Source organism: Carettochelys insculpta, chromosome 24, assembly GCF_033958435.1.
Source record: "Carettochelys insculpta isolate YL-2023 chromosome 24, ASM3395843v1, whole genome shotgun sequence".
NCBI lineage: Eukaryota > Metazoa > Chordata > Testudines > Carettochelyidae > Carettochelys > Carettochelys insculpta.
In genome coordinates, this window is record NC_134160.1 from 19,052,006 (window position 1) to 19,072,036 (window position 20,031).

Here is a 20,031-nt window from a genome sequence, read left to right on the forward strand (position 1 = left end):
CCAGCAGTCTCAATAGGCCAAGAGGGTGCAGTCAGCGTGCCTCTTTGGTTAACTGGAACTGCTGCTCTTGCCACATGCAGGAGGACGTCTTTCTGCACTAAGGCTTTTTAAATGACTCACTGTCCCACCTGAACTGCTATGCTTAAGCTGCCACCTCTCTTGGCTTTGAGAGATCAGGGGCTTGTCTGAAGTAAAAGGTTCTAATAAAACTGTTTCACTTCTCAACCACGTATCTAGACCCAGCTCTACATAAAGGCCACATTGGAGATTCCCTCCTGGCTCAAAGGGAAAGCATGTGGCAGTTTTACCACCAGGCAGCACAGCAGAGCACACAAGGGGTTATGCTGGACTGTTTGGCTAACGACTCGCTCTCCTGACAGCTTTTCTCCAGCGCCCTGGGTGGATACTAACCTGGCATCTGCATCCACATCTGCGATTCACGGATAGCCACAGCTCCACCTGCAGATGCTTATACCCAATGACAGCGTTCTCCGTAAGCTTGGGTGTCAACCAGGAGAGATTCCAGTGCTGCCAAGCTGATTAGCAGAGCACCCACAGCCAGGTTTTGTGTTTCTCCTGTGAGGCGCATCTGCACATGCCTCAGTGCACACAAAAATTTGTTCTGGACATGCATGAAAAAGATTAGAGGGAACATGACGTGGCTATAAAGAGGATGTCCATAGATTTGCAGGGGATTATAAACCTCTCAAACAGTCATGCACTCTTCACACACCCTGAGTGTACCACCTTAAGTCTTGTCCATTGTCATCTGATGCCACATCTTCTATGTGCACCTGGTCACACTCCTGTTGAAGACAAGAGACCCACAGATCACGTTCGCTGAAGAATGTGCACATAGAACAGAAGTCGGCCACTCAGCTGTGTACAAATCCTCGACAGCCCAACTGGTTAAGATGAAATCTCCCATCCTGTCTCCCAACAAAGGGGCTGGTGGTGGGGATAATACCTTTTAGTGGACCAATGGGGAGTCACACTCTCTATTGTCTACACAGTTGCTAGAGACCTGCAGCTGGCCCATGTCATCCAACTCAGGCTTCCACAGTCCAGGCTGTGGGGATTTTATCTGCAGTCAGTGCTGTCCCTAGGCAGACTGTGGGGCAGAGCAGGGGTAGATGTGAGGACCCTCCCCATTGCACTTCTTTCTCCACGCACTCTCCTCTGAGCACTGCAACCTGTGGGGGATCACCAGGGGCCTGTGGCCAGCAGCAATGGTCAAGCTGTCCCCTGTACTCATGGTGGTGGTAGGAAGCAGACTGACCTGGCCCCAGCCTGCTACACTCGCCTGAGCCTAGCTCCCAGGTGCATCACTCAGGGGAGCAGAGCAGGCTGGGGCTCGGGAGGTCCATGTCCTGCTGCAGCAGTGAAGTGGAACAACCTCTCTCAGAGATGATGAGAGAAGCTGCTGGGTTGCTCCTGCTGCCACTGGTGACTTGGGGGAGAGCTGGGCCCAGCCTGTGCTACTGGTGACCTTCCAGGCCGCTGTAGGTCTTGTGGGGTTCCCCCAAGTGTGGGGTCTGGGGCTGGTGCCGCAAACTGTCCAATGGACAGGACAGTGCTGCCTGCGGTGTAGGTTACTGGGCTTGGGCTGGAGCACAGGTTCAAGGACCCTGCAAGGTGGGAGGGTCCCAGCATTGGGCTGCAGCCCCACAGACCCAGGCCCAAAGAGCTGACATGAGCCAGCTGAGGAAGTCTAGCTGCTGTGTAGATATAACCACCGAGCTTTTCTTCAGGGCTGGAAAGGCTCTCTGAGGCTATGTCTACATTACAGGGCTTTCCTAAATTACTTTTTTGATGTTCTACTGTCGCAATAAGTTACTTCTGAAAAGAGCATTCACGCTGCAAGAGCATTTCAAAATTGATCCTTCACACTAGAGCGCCCAATCATGGGATGCCTCCCTGGAGGCCCATTAAGTCGGAATTCCCTTGCTTAGTACATATGCAGAGTCAGTGGCAAAACTGAAAGGTTTGGGGGTGGAGGTTGGTGAAAGTTATTAATTTTGGTGGAGTTACTCTTTTGAGCTAAATGTCCTGTTATTCCAGAATAACCAGCTATGCAGTCTGGATGCAAGGGGTTTTTTTTCTTTCCAGAAAAAAAAGGGGTTTTCCACAAAAAGCCCCAGTGTAGACAACTCCTGAGCATCACAGCTAAATGCAAGGTGGAACAGATTGTTCAGCAAGAGCAGGTAGCACATCCTGGCAGGAGCCATTCAAGGCAGCGTGAGATTTTAACACCTCTGCACCCATTAGACACAAAGAGTGGGTTAGTTGGTTACAGATTGCTCTACGCAGCCATGAGGCCAGCAGCTCTGTTCAGTCCATGATTGTGGTGCTTGGCAGAGGTATGAATTTGAGCTCCCAAGGTGTTAACAAGCTGCCCTACCTTGCATGGTCCCTTAGAATGCGCGCTATCTACCTATGTTAAACATATGAATTTAGCTGTGATGGTTGGAGTTCCATGCCCAGCCCTGAAGCACTCTGTGTAAACTTGAAAGCGTGTGTCTCTCGCCAACAGTAGCTGGTTCAATAAAAGACATCACCCAGCCAACCGTCTCTCTAATATCCTGGGTCTGATACAGCTGCAATGATAATGCCTGAAGTTCATTTGTCACTTTTACCATAGTTACCACACCCACACTGTATTTTACTGTATCTTTCCCAATGCTGACACATCTTTGGGTGATAATACAAATACAAATACAAATTCATTCCATCCCAAATAACCCAGTCATGGTGACATGCCAACAACCTGTCACATAGTGGTAGTACTACAAACAGTGTCATGTCCATTAGAGCATGGAGGAAGTGCAGAATCAGATCCCCAAATACCATTTTTCTTGAGCATTTCCCCCTTACTGTAAGACCAAGAGTATCAAAAGCTCATGAGCAGCTGCTGGCACTCTAACCACCTGGTGTAGCCCAGCCATGAGCACGTGGGTGAAGTGGCACTTCAGTGCAATTTTTGGCAAATAATAAATTTGCCAACAAATGCCTATTTCTAGGCACCAAAACCATTCAGAAACGTGGGTTGAATTTGGTGGAAAAAAAAGCAACCCCAAACTTGGAAAGCAATTCTGAAAACATCAGAATGCATTGATTTGCTATCGTTCAAACAAAATGCTGATTCAAACTGATATACAGAACATTTGATTGCTCCAAAAGAGATTTTTCCATTTTGTCAAAAAGAATGGAGAAAATTCCTTTTGGTTTGAAACTCACCTTTTTATATGGCTACTGAACAGCAAACAAACAAGTCAGGTACTGACTCATGCCTAGTGAAAATGCTGGTGGCTGCCTGGAGTCCAGTGTAAACGACTCATCCCAACATCACTCTCCCAGCTGAAGCCGAACCAGTGATAACAAACAAGAGGAACGGGGGAAAGAGCCTAGTAGAGACACCACCAAGGACGAGGGGAAGCGCTGAACATGGGTGCTGAGCTCTCGTATTTGTTGATGGGACCCCCTGGTGTCCACTGACAGAAGGCACGGGGTATTTCAAGGATCCCCGGGTCACAGATCGGTGTAATAGTTCACCAGAGGGTGCATGTGAGGTCTGCCAAGAGCTAGCAGTCCACCCTGATGCCTACGAATCAGTGCAACGTGTGTACAGGCAATACTTAGGGCATTGTGTATATATGCTAAAAACCAGTGGTTTTGGGGGGGGGGGGGGGTTTGTTTAAAAAAATAAAAATAAAAAGAGGAGCCAGTACTCAGCTGGTTCTCCCCCCACAGCCAATCCCGCAGTTGGGGCTGCCAAGGTGCCACTACTCAATACTGGCAAGTACGGGAACAAAAAAGCACTACTAAAAACTATGTGCTTCAGGTTTTGAAGTTAAAGCATGTCATCCAAAGGAGAGAGAGCTAGGACATACTCCCTCCAGGAAGCAGGTAACAAAGCTATCTCCCCATCTGGCCATTTGGGTACTGTAGGTGAGTTGCTGATGGTTTTAAGGTCTGTTTTTCTTTCTTTCTTTTGTTCTGGGTAAATAATAATTTGCTTAATGAAGACTGGTGAGTCAATTACCCCAGAGAGACAGCAGAGCTGCAGGCACTGACCTAAATTCAGACTTGCTGAGATATCCACTGTGAACTACAGGAGAAATCACAGCTTAAACCCCACATCTAAAGGAAGACTCAGGCTCTTCCATGAGAATGGTCTCAGACCACTAGCCATCAGCGAAGTGGGGTGCCAGCAAAGAAGCCCCAAAAGGGTAAGAGGTGCAGTAACATCAGAAACTGGCAGATGGCAATGGGGAGATTACAGTCAATTCAAAATCCTCACTTCCATGTCTTTAATTAGCCCAAAGTGCATTTCCTGCAGCAGTAACATCACAGATCATGTTTACACTGGTATCAAATTCACGTTCATGCAGCCAACATTAAGCGATCTCTGATAAATGTCAAGGCAAAGGCATTTACGCAGCTCTTTCTACCTTGGAAACACCTCTATGAGACACCACTGACTTCCCGGGGAAATTTCAAAACATACGAAATCTTCCTGAAAACACCATCCTGGCCACCATGGATGTAGAAGCTCTTCACACCAATATTCCACGTGAAGACAGACTGCAGGCGATCAGGAACACTATCCCAGATGCTACCACAGCACATCTGGTGGCTGAGCTATGTAACTTTGTCCTCACCTACAACTATTTCCGATCTGGGGACAATTTATACCTCCAGATTAGCGGCACTGGTATGGGCACCCGCATGGCCCCACAGTAGGCTAACTTCTTACGGCTGACTGAGAATGTTTCCTCAGCTCCCATCCCCTATTACACCTCCTTTACTCATACTACGTCGCTGACATCTTTATCATTTGGACCCATAGGTTAGAGACTCTGGAAGAATTCCACAGAGATTTTAACAAACCTGTACCCCACCATCAATCTCAGCCTTGATCACTGCACACAAGACATCCATTTCCTGGACACCACAGTAACTGATGGCCAAATCAATACCACTCTCAGCCAGAATCCTACTGATTGCGGCTCTTACCTACATGCCTCCAGCTTTCATGCGGGACACATCACATGATCCACCGTTTGATACAACTCGGGCGGAAGGGGTAGCTCAGTGGTTTGAGCATTGGCCTGCTAAACCCAGGGTTGCGAGCTCCATGCTTGAGGGGGCCATTCAGGGATCTGGGGCAAACAGATTTAAAAAAAAAGTGTCTCAGGGATGTTGATAGGTCCTGCTGAGAGGGCAGGGGACTGGACTCGATGACCTCTGACCTCAGTGCGATAGGTATCGCTCCATATTATAACTGCATCTGCTCCAATCTTACTGACAGCGGACGAAAACTTCAAAATCTCTACCAGACATTTGTAAAACTTAATTACCCAGCAGGAGAAATAAAAAAAAACAGATTGACAGGGACAGACGAATACCCAGGAACCAACTACTTCAAGACAGGCCCAAGAAGGTCAACAACAGAACACCACCTGTCGCTACCTATAGCTCCCTGCTCAAACCCTCCTGCACATTATCAACAATCTACAACATAGACTGGAACATGATGCTGCATTCTCACAGGCTCTGGGCGAGAGGCCTGTCCTGTCCTGTCCTGTCCTACAGAGAGCCACCCAACCTCAGGAAAATTCTCACTAGCAACTACAGAAACACTAAGCCTGAAACGTTTCCTTGCAACAAACCCTATTGCCACCTCTGTCTGCATATTTACACTGGAGACACCATCACTGGACCCAACTACATCAGTCACGTAATCAGGAGCTCATACTCCTGTATCTCCAACAATGTGATAGATGCCCTATGCGCCAGCAATGCCCCTCTGGTACGCACATCGGACAAACTGGACAATCACTTGGCCAAAGAAAGAGCGGACACAAATCAGACATTAGGAATCTGAATACTCAGAAACCTGTCAGTGAGCACATCAACCTACCAGGTCAGAGCATTCAAAACTTAAAAACCTGCATTCTAAAACAAAGAGACTTTAACACCAGATTATGAAGGGAGGCATCTACTTTGGAGTTTATTCTCTAGTTTGATTCTTTACACCATGAACTCAAACAAAGATATCAATTACCTTATGCATTACAAGGACAGTTTCCCCATCTTTGATATTCATAGTGATCCTAGGCAGCCCACTTAACAGACACTTGCGCTAAGTAATTTTCTTCCCCCTCTTCTGTCCTATCTAGCTGATACATCAGTTTTTATTTAATATTCTTCTACCTTCCTGTTAAATTCCCCTTGTCTCAGTTTTTATTTACCAGAATTTTCCAGCTCTGAAGAAGTGGGTCTGTCCCACGAAAGCTCATCACCTAATATGTTATTTTGTTAGTGCTACAGGACTGCTTTTTTGTCTTGTGAAGATACAGACTAACACAACTACCCCTCTGTGACTACCTTGGAAAACTGAGCTGCCAGCAAGAGACATTGTCTTTTGGGCTTTGCCATCTCAGACTATCCAAGCTGCACTATGTGGAGACCTGATGAGCTGGAACAGTGACACCCCCAGATTGCTTTCCTTTGTAAAGCTCAAAGCCAAACAGGGGCAGCAGAAAATTAACAAAAAATTTGGGATTTGAAAATACTAATGAAAACTGTCGGCAGGTCTTTAACATTGCTTTTAAAAATGCAAATGGTGGAGCACATTATAATGCTCACACTTGTGGTAGCAAACGGCTCCTAAATTAAACCCAGCAGCTAAAGGGTTAGCTTTTAAAAACAGAACTGTAAGCTCAGGGGCAATGTGGCCTAGTGCTCACAGGAAGGAACTGGACATCAGCTAAGATCTGATTTTTATTTCCAACCATTTATTTTCAGTACCTGAAGTATGCACATAGTTACAGCCACTGATAGGCTGAGTGCACCCCGTTCTGCATGACCTGGGCTAACATGCCAGCTTTGTTCCTCTACCACTATAGTTCTGGCAGATGTTCTTAGACTATGTCTGCACTAGAAATTTTCTTGACTTTACTTAATTCAATGTTCTAAATAAGTAATGTTTGAAAAATTGCATTCACACAGCCACAGCATTGTGAAAAGGAGCGTTCTCACTTACAGCCAAGAAATTGCAATTAGAGCCTTTACATGAGTGAATAATAGCTGTACTTTGCTCACACACATTCCTTTTTGTCCTTGAAAGAGGGGTGGGAGGTTGGCAAGTGTTGTTTGCAGAGATGGAGCAATTATTTCAAGGGAAAAAGACCTCTTATCTTGAAATATGCTACTTGGCTATTTTCACTTTGGTTTTGGGAGTTCTTTTGGGTGGGGAGGGCGAAAGGGGGTTTCAGAAAAACAAAAACAAAAACAAAAAAACCCAGTGTAGACAAGCCCTTAGATTCTCATATGAAGTTCTGCATCACACTGATGTTTGCAGTTAAAAACAACCCACTCAATAGGAGGTTTCTGATATTTAGGCTCCTGAACAAACAGCTGACGCATACCTCTAAGTCGTTGAAAAATAAGTGTGTGTCAGCCACTTCAAAAATCATCTCCTCCATTGTCAGACCTGAGCCAATCACCAGAGTTGGGTCCTGGAAAGCAAAACAGGAAAAGAAGATTTTGCCCCAGTTACGTGCTAAAGCAGAGATAAACTCTTGCCAATGAAACTTCACTGGATTCCCACTGGATCCTGACGAACAGCCAGATTCTAAAAAGTATCAAAGCAAAACAAACTGAACCCCAGGGTAAAATGAGTGTATAAATATGTATGTCTTTTGCTGGGGGATAAAGTATTTGCACTTTGCCCTTTTGGAAATGGAGGGCAGGGAGAAGTGTCTGCCAAACGGCCCTCTTGATTCTCATGCAGGGGGAAAGACTGCTTTGGCCGGGACTACCTGGCTGAGTACCCCAATTAGGGTGTCTGCTGGCTCCTCTAGCTCCTTATGCTGGAGAGCTAGGTGGGAGGCCACCCTTCTTAATAAGTCCTGATGTGACCTTGTGGAACTAGAGGTGGAATCCTTTTCCCCCCTCCGGCATGGCTTAATCTGGAGATGAGGAGGAAGATGCCTATATCTATGGAACCTTTTTGGGCAAGGGAGGAGCAGGAGGCTGCCCCTTATCTCCTCCCTGGGAAGGAGAGGAAGGCACATAACTCACAATGGAACAAAACAGGATCCTCATGCAAGCAAGGAGTGTGCATTTTCTACTTCTCTGAGAGAGAGAGAGGTAAGCCAACGTTACCTTTCCATACTTCTGGGCATACGACCCTGTGAGAAGGGAATGGAAAATGATGATGGTCTCATCCAAGTCCCACAGAAACACTCTCTGGGGAAGGAATGACAAAGGGAGGTTAATTGTGGGGTACTCCTACTGCCACGCTGCAGGAGGAAACAAACTCACAGAACTGTTGGGCTGCCAGGATCTGGAGAAGTCACGAAGTCCAGCCCCAGACTGAGACAGGAACCCATAAAGCTAGACCTGCCCTGACAGGCGTTTGCCCAATGTGTTCTTAAAAATCGCCAGTGACAGGGATTCTGCAGCCTCCCCTGGAAGCCTCTTCCAGAGCACAACTACCCTGAGAGTCAAAAAGGGTTTTTAAGAGCTAACCTAAATCTGCCTTGCTACAGATCAACCCCATTACTTCTTATTAGGGGTGTCAATTCATCACAGTTAACTCACATGATTAACTCAAAAATTTAATCAAGATTAAAAACGTTAATCACAATTAATCCCAATTTTAATCACACTGTTAAATAGAATATCAGCAGAAATGTATTAAATATTTTTGGATGTTTTTCTACATTTTCAAACATATTGATTTCAACACAAAGCACAAAGTGTACAGGCCACACTTTACATTATTTTTATGGCAAATACTTCCATTGTAAAAATGAAAAAATAGTATTTTTCAATTCACCTCATACAAGCACTCTAGTGTAATTTCTATCATGAAAGTGCAATTTATACGGTGACCACTGTCCTGTATTAGGTGGGACAATCCTTTATTTGGAACTCCAAAAAGGCGTCCCTACTTGTTTTTTAAAAGGGACTAATTGTCCTGCATTTGGGGCCCCCCAACACTCACTGATCTTTTCCGCCAGCAGCTGCTGGCTGGAGAGCACTCAGCTGCTGCATCCATGCCGTGTCCCTGCGGCTGGGGTATGGGCAGGGAGCACCAGAGGCTGCTACTTCCCCGGGGCTTGAGGGATGGGGGCAGGCAGCTGCTGCTTCTCTGCGGCTTTGAGGAGCCAGGAGGAGCCGCACCTCCCCCACATCTCCCTGTCCTGTATTTCGGACAGGGCGATACGGTCGCCCTAGCAATTTACAAATGTAGGATACTGTTGGTTACATAACTGCACTCAAAGCCAAAACCAACAAAAAGTCTTGTGGACCCCCTGTAGACTAACATATTTTGGAGCACAAGATTTTGTGGGCAAAGACCCACTTCATTAGATGCAATGTAGTAGAGATTCTAGGAGGATCTAATTATATAGGCACATGAAAAGGATGGAGTTCCAGTCAAGAGGAAAGTCAGAGCTGACCAAGTCAATTCAGTAGGGAGGATGCGGCCCACTTTCAGCAGCTAATGTGAAGGTGCATACACCAACAGAAGAGAAACTACTTTTGTAGTTGGCCAGCCACTCCCAGTCTCTGTTCAATCTTTGATTGATGATGTCAAAATTGCAAATGAATTGTAGCTCTGCAGTTTCTCTTTGGAGTCTGTTTTTGAAGTCTATAAGGTGTCACAGGACTTCTTGTTGTTTTTGCAGATATGGACTAACACGGATACCCCTCTGATCCTGAAAAACAAAACCTACATAAAAATCTTTAGTGCCTACAAGTTTACACAGTCCTTTTTTTTTTTTCTTTCCCCCAGTCAAACTGCTTCGCGCAGAGGTGGGCAATCATTTTTTATGGGGGGGGGGAGCCACTCCAAGATTTTGAAAAGTGGTTAAGTGCCTCCCTTTTCAAGGTGATGCAGCATTTGGAATGGAGGTTGGGTGCAGAAGGGAGACCAGGTTAGGGACTGGGGTGCATGAGGGGATGTGGAGTCTGAGGGGGTATGTGGGTAAAGGAAAGAGAAGTTACTCACCGTAGTAACGGTGGTTCTTCGAGATGTGTCCCCGTGGGTGCTCCACATTAGGTGTCGGGCTCACCCTGGCGCCGCAGGTCGGATCTTCCAAGCAGTTTCTGCCGGACCGCGCATACGCCGGTGCACAACGCTCCCTTGCACGCTCCCGGCCATGTGCGCGATCCGGTCCCCGCCAGTTCCTTGACCAACCACCTCGGATGCTCCTGCAAAACACTAAACAGGGATCCAAAGCGGGGAGGATGGGCGGGTGGTGGAGCACCCACAGGGACACATCTCGAAGAACCACCGTTACTACAGTGGGTAACTTCTCTTTCTTCTTCGAGTGTCCCCGTGGGTGCTCCACGTTAGGTGACTACCCAGCAGTAACCTAAAATAGGAGGTGGGTAATCGGATCATGTGCAGCTTGTCCCCGAGAGGACCGCTGTCGAGAGACGGGTATCCTCTTGGAACACCCTGTGAAGGGCGTAGTCCTTGGCAAAGGTGTCATAGGATGACCAGGTCGCCGCTCTGCAAATGTCTTTTGCGCAACACCCTTGAAAAAGGCTGTTGATGCCGCCACCGCCCTAGTGGAGTGAGCCCTGGGCGTGGCCAGTAAAGGAGACTTCTTGAGTTCGTAGCACATTTTTATGCAGGATACGACGTGCTTCGAGATTCTCTGCAGAGAGAGACCTTCGCCTTTTGATTTGGGAGCGAGAGAGACAAGGAGTCTATCCGTTTTCCGGAAGGACTTAGTCCTGTCTGTATAGAAAGCCAGCGCCCTCCTCACGTCCAGGAGGTGTAGGCGCACCTCTTTGTTGGAGTTATGAGGCTTTGGATAACGAGGGTAAAACTATAGGTTCGTTAATATGAAACTCTGAAGAAACTTTGGGAACAAAGGCTGGATGCAGCAGTAAGGTTACCGCCTCCTTGGAAATTACTGTGCAGGGTGGCGTTGCCATGACTGCCGCAAGCTCGCTCACCCTGCGAGCTGATGTGAATGCAAGAAGGAAGGTCGTCTTTATCGTAAGGAGACTGAGGGAAACCATGGCTAAGGGTTCAAACGGTGGTCCCGTTAGCGCATTAAGCACCAGGTCCAAGCTCCACGAAGGTGGAAGCGGTTTCCGAGGGGGGTATAGGTTTACCAGCCCTTTGAGGAACCTGGTAACCATGGGATGGGCAAACACCATGTGCTCTTCCTCTTCATGTCTGAAAGCTGATATAGCGGCAAGGTGGACCCTTCAACGAGGATAGGGAGATTCCGCCTCTCTTGAGGTCCAGTAAATACTCTAGTATTACAGGTATATGCTTAGCAAGCGGGGCTAATTGCTTGGTAGAACACCATGCAGTGAATCGAGTCCATTTTTGCTTATAGGGCTTCCTGGTGGAAGTCCTGCTACTTTCTAGGACTTGTTGCACTCCCTCCGTACGCGTGCTCTCTAGGGAGCTGAGCCATGGATTAACCATGCTTGCAGTCGCAGGCCTCGGGGGTGTGGATGCACTATGGACCCCTGGGCTGCGTGAGCAGATCCGGCGCCACCGGGAGGGGCATCGGTGGACAGTCCGACATGCGCAGGAGTAAGGGGAACCATTGCTGTCAATCCCACGTTGGGACTACTAGGATCATTCGGGCTTTCTCTCTCCTGGCTTTCTGCAAGACTTTGTGGATAAGCACTGTGGGAGTAAAGGCGTAGAGCAGGGGGCCCCTCCACGAGATCGCGAATGCGTCCCCCAGGGACCCCCCGTCCCAGTCCTGCCCTGGAGCAGTATTGTGGGCACTTCTTGTTGCGTTGAGTGGCAAACAGGTCTACCTGGGGAAAACCCCATGCGTGAAAAATCGGTCGTAGCAGATCGGAACGAATCTGCCACTCGTGTGTGAGTGTGAAGCGCCTGCTCAGCTGGTCTGCCTTCACATTGTGAGCGCCTGGTAAATACGAGGCTTTCAAGGTTATATTGTTGGCGATGCACCAGTTCCACAATCGGACTGCTTCCGCACATAAGGCATGGGAAAGAGCTCCTCCTTGCTGATTTATATAAAACATGGTGGAGGTATTGTCTGTACTGATCCCGACTACTTGCCTTGTATATGGTCTCGAAAGTGTTTGCAGGCGTTGAACACTGCTCTGAGCTCCAGTATATTTATGTGCAGTGACTGTTCCGTGGAGGACCACAGTCTTTGTGTCACCTTTTCACCCATGTGTGCTCCCCACCCTATGTGGGAGGCATCGGTAGTGAGAAAAACAGATATTTGTGGTTGGTGAAATGGCACCCCTGTTAGCATGTTCTTGGGGTTCACCCACCATTGCAGGGATCTGCGCACCTCTGTCGTGGGCGACACCACCCTGTGGACAGTGTGAGCTGCCGGTTTGTAGACGCTCGCCAGCCAGTGCTGCATGCTGCGCCTATGCAATCGGGCATTCTGTACCACAAACATTGCTGCTGCCATGTGGCCCAGCAGCTGTAAGCACGTCAGAACTGGCACCGTGGGGCTGAAGGTGATGACTTGCACGAGGGAACCAATGGCACGAAAGCGGGCGTCTGGTAGATAAACCCTTGCTGTGATGGAAGTTATATGTGCCCCTATGAACTCTATGTCCTGTGCGGGGTCTATCTTTGATTTTGCCAGATTGATGACCAGGCCCAGCGAAGAGAACGTGTCTGCTGTGACGCGTATCATGCGAAGTACCTCCTCCTTCGAGGCCCCTTTCAGTAGGCAGTCGTTTTTTGTTTTTGTTTTTTTTCCAGATATGGGAATACAAACACCCCGTCTGTGCAGATTGGCTGACACCACTGCCAAGGTCTTGGTGAAGACTCTGGGGGCCGAGGAGAGGCCGAACGGCAGAACCTTGTACTGAAAATGTTCTTTGCCTACCATAACCCGGAGAAAACGCCTGTGAGCCAGGTGAATAGTTATGTGGAAATACGCATCTTGTAAGTCGAGGGCTGCGAACCAATCTCCATTGTCCAGTGCCGTAAGTATAGAGGCGACTGTGATCATCCGAAAGCGTTGCTTGCGCAAGTACCAGTTGAGGCCTTGAAGATCTAGGCTGGGCCTCCAGCCTCCTGTCTTTTTCTCTGTGAGGAAGTATCTTGAGTAGAACCCTTTCCCTCGGAGTTGCTCCGGCACTCTTTCCACTGCCCCTATAAGCATAAGATGGCCTACCTCCTGCTTGAGTCTTGCTTCGTGGGAGGCGTCCTTTAGGTGGGGTCTGGGTGGAGGTTGTGGAGGTGGGAGCGACTGGAAGGGAATCGCATAACCCGTGGCTATGATCTCCAGTACGCATTTGTCTGTGGTGATCTTTTGCCACTGGTCGTAGAATGGTCGGAGGCGATGGTGGAACAGTAGCTTCGGATGACATTGCGCGATGGTAGCGATAGTGCAGCCCTCGATCTGTGTGTCAAACTTGTGGCCTTTGGCCCTGCCCCGAGGACGCACGGCTCTGTTGAGAACGTTGCCTGGGAGTTCTGTACTGTTGGTGCTGTTGATGTCGCCCTTGCTTGTAGCCCCTGTGGTACTGGGGACGCTGTGGTTGATACTGCAAACAGCTTCTGCGTGTAAAGGGGAGATCAACGATCTTCGCCTGCATATCCCTCGGGATACCCGATATCTGGGGCCAGGACTCCCTGCTCATGACCACTGCCGTAGCTGTTGAGCGTGCTGCCGTATCCGCTACAACTAGAGCGATCTGAACTCCTGTCCTCGAGGCCGCGTAGCCTTCTTGCACGATAGCCTTGAGCACTGGCTTCTTGTCCTCTGGAAGCGAGTCCATGAGGGAAGTCAGCCTGGAGTAGTTGTCAAAATTATAGTTCGCTAGATGCGCTGCGTAATTCGCCATTCTCAACAGTAGGGTGGAGGAGGAGTAGACCTTTCTGCCGAACAGCTCTAGTTTCTTGGCATCTTTGTCTGTTCCCCCTGTTTTGAACTGAGACGTTTTTGATCTCTGTTGAGACGATTCTACCACCAGAGAATTTGGTTGCGGGTGGCTGAATAGGAACTCCATGCCCTTTGCTGGCACGAAGTATTTCTTGTCCGCTCTCTTGTGGACAGGCGGAATAGTCGCAGGGGTCTGCCATATCGTGGTGGCGAACTCCAAGATTGCTTCATCAAGCGGTATTGCTATTTTAGAGGAGGCCGGAGGTCTCAGATTTTTAAGGAGCTTATGGTGCTTCTCTTGCACCTCTGCTGTCTGGATGCCTTGCATGAAGGCCACCCTTTTAAACAGCTCTTGGAACTGTTTGAGATCGTCTGGAGGATGGACGTCCCCTGGGGCCGTCGCCTCATCCGGGGAGGACAGCGAGGAACCGCTAGGGTACGCCTCTCTGGACCCCTCGGGGTCCTGTGGACGGTGGTACATCTGCTCGCTAGAAGCTTGCGAGGGAAAATCCCGGGGTTCCAGAACCAACTCCCGCTGAGATATCTGAGTCTCTGTCCCCGTTCGCGATTGCCCTCGGGGATACGGAACCGTCTGTGGGGATCTGTCCCTGGTATATGCCTGTGGTGTCTATGCCCCGCATGATAGGGGCGACCATGGCAACACGGGCACTGCTCCTGGGATGGTGACCTGGACCACTCCCTTGGTGCAGACCCCCTACGTCTGGGGGAGCAAGATCTTCTGGAGACATGGGACGCAGGAGAGACCGATTTGTGATAGTACTCAAGTGGCTCGAAGCCCAAGAAGGGCGAAGGTGGTCCAAGCCATGGGGAGGCTGGCTGTAGCAATGGAGATGGGGGCTCCGGATAGGCTAGGGGTGACCCCTGCCTTCTCGTTGGAGTCCGCAGCACAAGCGGAGGGCTCAGAGAAAGCAGCTCTGCAGCCCTGTATGGAGAGGGACTGCGGTGCCGTGTTTTCTGTGCTGCCTTTCCCCTCCCCTGTGGGGGTGGCTCCGCCCCCTGACGCGTCGGGGATCTCGGCCCCGTAGTCTGCACCGCGCTCGGCACGCTCCTCAGCAGTGCCGCGTGGACGGTCTCCCCCAGTGCCTGCAGGCCGCGTGCCTGTGTGCTCTGCGCCGCCGGTTCCCCGGGGGTCGGTGCCACTGTTTGCGGTGCCGCCAGCTCTGGCGCTTGCTTGGCCTCCGCCCTGCCCGCGGTGCGGGGCGGCTGTTTGATCATCGGAGGCTGAACCTCCGCCACGTGCGTCTCCGTGCTGCCGCTGATCAGCTGTAGCTGCGGCTGGGGGCTGTGCGCTCCACCCGTCCCGCTCGCTGTTGCTGCCGGCAGGGATCGGGTTGGGGAGATTTTCCTCCGTTTTTGCGCTGATGGGGTTAGGGACGCGACTTTCCTTTTATGGGCCCCGGAGGGTCCCTCCTGCTGCGGCCGCTCCGGCACGTCTGGCTGGAGGGCCTTGTCGAACAGCAGCATTTTCAGCCGCATTTCCCTGTCCTTCTTTGCTCTGGCTGTTAACTTGGCGCAGAAGGAACATTTCTGAGTGACAATGGGATTCCCCCAAGCACCTTATGCACTGACTGTGCCCATCAGACGCTGGCATCGCCTCGCGGCACGACTCGCACTTCTTGAATCCTGAAGAGGACATTGTGGTGAGTCTTTGAGTTGTTAATAGGGTACTTAGCACCTTCTCTGTGCTTGTTCCCCTCTCAGATAAAGCCTGCCCCGGCAGGAGGGCTAATGGCCCTAGGCTCCTGGCCTCCGGTGCTCCACTTGTTACTAGGATTGGAAGCTTTGAATTCCTTTCCATTCTTTGTTTTCAAAAAAAAAAAAAAAAACAACAGCCGACTAACTTAATCTAAGACTGAAGAAACTTTAAAACAATTAAAAACGTTAAATACGCTAACTCTGGCCATAGCCTGAGCAGATTCTGTCTGCAGCCGATGGCGGTTAAAGAGGAACTGGCAGGGACCGGATCGCGCACGTGGCACGGAGCATGCAAGGGAGCAGCGCGCACCGGCGCATGCGCGGTCTGGCAGAAACTGCTTGGAAGATCCGACCTGCGGCGCCAGGGCAAACCCGACACCTAACGTGGAGCACCCACGGGGACACTCGAAGAAGAAGGGGTTGTGATCTGTGGCAAGGAATTGGTGTGCAGGGTCCAAGAGGGGGTCTGGGTGCAGAAGAGGAGTGTGGGAGGGGGTGCAGGGTCTGAGAGGGAGCTGTGACCTGGGGTGGGGGTGGTGACCTGTGGCAGGGCATTGGAGTGTCAGAGGCAGCCTCTGACAAGGATGCACTTACCTAGGTGGGTCCTGGCCAGCAACCCAATGGGCCCATCAAGCAGCCCCACTGCCTACAGCAGCCCCAGGCCTCTCAAAATGGCTGGCTGCTCCGCTGATTTCTGGACAACAGAAGCTGAGAGATTGTGTTGGGGGCAGACGCAGCACATGAGGCGTCTCACACACACCCCGCCTGAGGTGCCATACGGAGCTGCCAGTCACTTTGAGTCCTGGGGTTGCTCCATGCCTGAGGGTCCCAGCAGGGTGGGCTGCAAGCTGGACTGAAAGGCTTGGAGGGCCAGAGCTGGCCTGCGGGCCATATTTTGCCCACCCCTAGCTTAGGGAAACAAGTTTGTTTACATTCATGGGAGGTAACTAACTGTCTGACAAATAATCACTGTACTGTGACTAGTCTTTCAACCAGTCATGAATCCCCTGAGAGTAATTTCATCTACACTACATTTCTCGAATTTGCTTATGAGATTGTCATGTGGGATTGTGCCAAAAGCTTTACTAAAAATCAAGCTATGTCAGATCTATTGCTTCTCCTTAATCACAGATCAGCACCCGTAACAGAGGAGGAAATTGGGCTGGTTTGCCACACTTCGTTCTTGACAAATCCATGCTGTCCACTCCTTAAAAATTTACTCTCCAGGTGCTTACAAAAGGATTGCTTAATAATGTGTTCCAGTATTTTCCCAGGTACCAAAGCTAGGTTGACTGGTCTATAACCCCCTACATCCTCTTTCCTTCCCACTCAAAGTTAGGCACTAAGTTTGCCTTTCTCCAATCCTCTGGGACTTCACTGAGTCCAGTCGTTTTCAAAGTTAATTACTGACAGTTCCAAGATAGCTGCAGCTAGCTTCTTTAGAGCCCTAGGGCAAATTTCATCAGGCCCAGCCTGCTCTCACGCACACTCTAACGTGAGGTGGAGTGTCCCACCACTTTTATCAACCTCCATCAACAGAGTCTGAGTTTTGTGATTGTGGTTAGAGAGTGGCATTTGTGGACCTCCAGTGTCCCTCCTTTGTCTTACCCCAGTATCCCAATCCCTCCCCCCACCAGAAAAGGGAAGAAAGATGAGGTGGCTGGAGATTGCTTCCAAAATGACCGTTCACTTACTTCCAGTTCACTGTCCTGAGTGGAGGAGGCATCTGCTTTCCTCTTGCCCCTGTTTCTCCCAGACATGTTTTTCCTGGTCTGCTCATCTAATTCTTTACTTGCTGTTGCTCTTGGCAAAGATGGACTTGTGGATGCATCTCCTAGAAAAACCACATTTAACACTGTTTCAATCCCACAACCTTCTAAAATGAGCCCCTAGTCCCAACACACTTCCCCTCCCAACAGTTCCCAGCTATATACCAGAGGCAGGAAACAGGGGATGTTTTTGTGCCTCATTGATGCTCCAGCAATTGAACTCTATACAGAAAAATGCCAGGTTTCTCTGTCTAGTCATGCCCACACCCCCGTGCATCTTCCCAGTCGATTCACCAGTGAGACTGGACAGAGTCACAGTCAGTCAGTACCTCTACACTGCTGGCCTTGATCAAGTGACTCAAACTTGTGGGACTTGAGCTGTGGGGCTAAAAATTGGATATGGACACACTGAATATGGCTGGAGCCAAGGCTCTGAGACCCCATTAGGAAAGCGCCTCAGAGCCTGAGCTCCAGCCTGACGTCAACACCGAAATTTTTAAGCTCTCCTCGATCCCAGCAGCCCAAGCCACTAACCCTGGGCTCCGAGATGTGGTGCCATCCGTTATTTATTTATTTATTTATTTATTTATTTATTTAAACTGTAGTGTAGACATACCCAGAAATGACTGCTGCAGACTGGGTAAGGTACAAAGTCAATGGCAGAGTTCTCCCAGCCCCTAGGAATTGTACCAAAACCACAACCACTCCTCTGCCTTACTGCTGTCTGAGCTCCCTCAACTGACACCGTAACTTGGTATGTTAGAGGGGTCCTGCAAGCTCCCGAGCTCTGCAAAAGAGCCCTTTTGGAAAGGATTTGGATCCACTGTAGAGCATGTTATTATTCAGTTAGCTCAGCTAACGTCTTGTTTGCCCCAGGTTCCTGGGCTAGTCGGACGCCTTTGCTCCCTGCCCATCCCCCCAGGCCTAGTGACTACTCAGCAGTGCTTAGTTCTTTGTGCCCCTTTCAGGGCAGCATGAAACAGAGACTCAGGTGGGTGTATTAAGCCAGCCCTACCCAGGCAGTAGGCCTAACCAGGGAGGAGTAATAGCAGGTTCCAGTTTCCCTGAGGCTACTCAACTGGGAGCCCTCAGCCTAAAATGAGGAGTTACACTTGGCCCCACACTTCTCTCAGCCCTTACCACACACCTGAGTAGGCTCTGGCCTAGCACTCCCCCCTCAGGGAAATCAGCACCACCCTCTCTCACTCCCAGCAAGAGGGGCTCTGTCCCTGCCACGCAGGAGAGGGATGTGGGGCTCTGGTGATGAGATCCCAAGCAGGTGCTATTGTGAGCAGAAAAGGTCAGCCAGCACACAGGAAAACAGCTTTGGACCGATGGTTAAATTCTCCTAGTTGATTAACTTTGCTGCATCTTTTAACTAAACACTTAGGGTGCTTACAGGACACACGCAGACATGATGTGCTCTCTGGAATTTCTCTTTTCCTGGTTTCTAACTCAGGCTGGAGGGAATTTCTCTCTACAGTTCCACATAAGGCCAGTGAGCTGCTGCTAAAATAGGCATGTCATTTAGAAGAACATCTGATCTTGATTTACCACTCCAAGTGACGGGATTTGCTATAATGCTTGGCAACCTGTTTCAGAGGTTGGTGACACTATTAAAAACATGCATCTCTTAGTTTCAGTTTGAACTTCGCTGACCAACTTGCTGTGCCTTTGAATGGCAGATCATTGAGCCAGCTACAATCACAAATCTTATTGCTGAAAACACTTATGGGCAAGCAACAGGAACAGGAGGAGCTTTCGCACTGTCACCGCAAGGCTGGATTCTGAGGCCTTGAAATCACTCTTACAGCATTACTCATTTAGCCATCCTTTGCATCTTGGTGCCTTGAGTTCCCAGCTGTATAATGTGGATTTTGTAAGGAAGCTTCGCACCCTCTGACAGGGCTGAGTTTGGGTGTATGTATTCCTGGACGGTTCATCACACGACACAATCTTTAATTAAAGACTGATCTTTAGACCCCAGGACTATCCTGGAGGGTGGCAACTCTCTCCCTTCTGACACATGAAGTCTGAGTGTGACTGTGATATGTAGTAGGACATAGCACACTTCACAGTTTGTGAAGGCTGAGTAGCATGCACAAGGAGCCACTGTATCCCACCTTCAGCTCCCTGTGGGCCACCCTCCTATCCCTCTCTATTTTAAGGGCTGTCAGCAACTCTTCCCTACCCAAAAATGCCAGGGACTCGGAGTGCCCCAAATTCCTCCCCCACTTCCCTCTGTATGAGTCTCCCCCATTAACCACCAAATCTGGGCTGCGTGCATCCCCTTTCGCCCTTCTACCCCAAGCCAGAGGCTCTGTGTGCCACCCTTTCTTCCTCCTGACATTCCAGGATCCCCCATTCTCTCCCCCTACATCAACAGCTGTGTTTGCCCTGCATTTACCCCCAGTTTCCTTCATACCAGGGTCCCCTGTCTGGCAAGGATCCTGCATTCCCCATGTTTGTACCCCCTTCCGCCCATGCCAAGGTCCCCATTTCTTTTCCTTGTTGGGATTTTCTGCTGTCCTTCCCTACCCTCATGCCAGAAGTGTGACGCATTCTCCCTTTCTCCTCAGTCAGTTAGAGAAGCAAAATGCCAGCGCCTCTTCCTTGGAAGGGCCTGGTCTAAAGTCTGTTTCCTCGCAGCTGAAGAGCCTTAGAAAGAGCTG

The 20,031-nt window shown here is 49.7% G+C and overlaps 1 protein-coding gene across 9 annotated transcripts in view; it reads right to left on the bottom strand.

Moving 5' to 3' along the window:
- The window catches only part of EYA3 (EYA transcriptional coactivator and phosphatase 3), a 166,469-nt gene that overhangs the window by 29,152 nt on the left and 117,286 nt on the right, over nt 1–20,031 (bottom strand). For all 9 annotated transcript variants that reach the window (XM_074976655.1, XM_074976654.1, XM_074976650.1 and 6 more), the window contains 4 exons: nt 17,285–17,424; nt 8,173–8,256; nt 7,434–7,523; nt 748–806 (listed from right to left, as the gene is read on the bottom strand). In XM_074976655.1, coding sequence (XP_074832756.1) covers nt 748–806; nt 7,434–7,523; nt 8,173–8,256; nt 17,285–17,424 — 373 coding nt within the window. The remainder of the gene's footprint in view (nt 1–747; nt 807–7,433; nt 7,524–8,172; nt 8,257–17,284; nt 17,425–20,031) is intronic.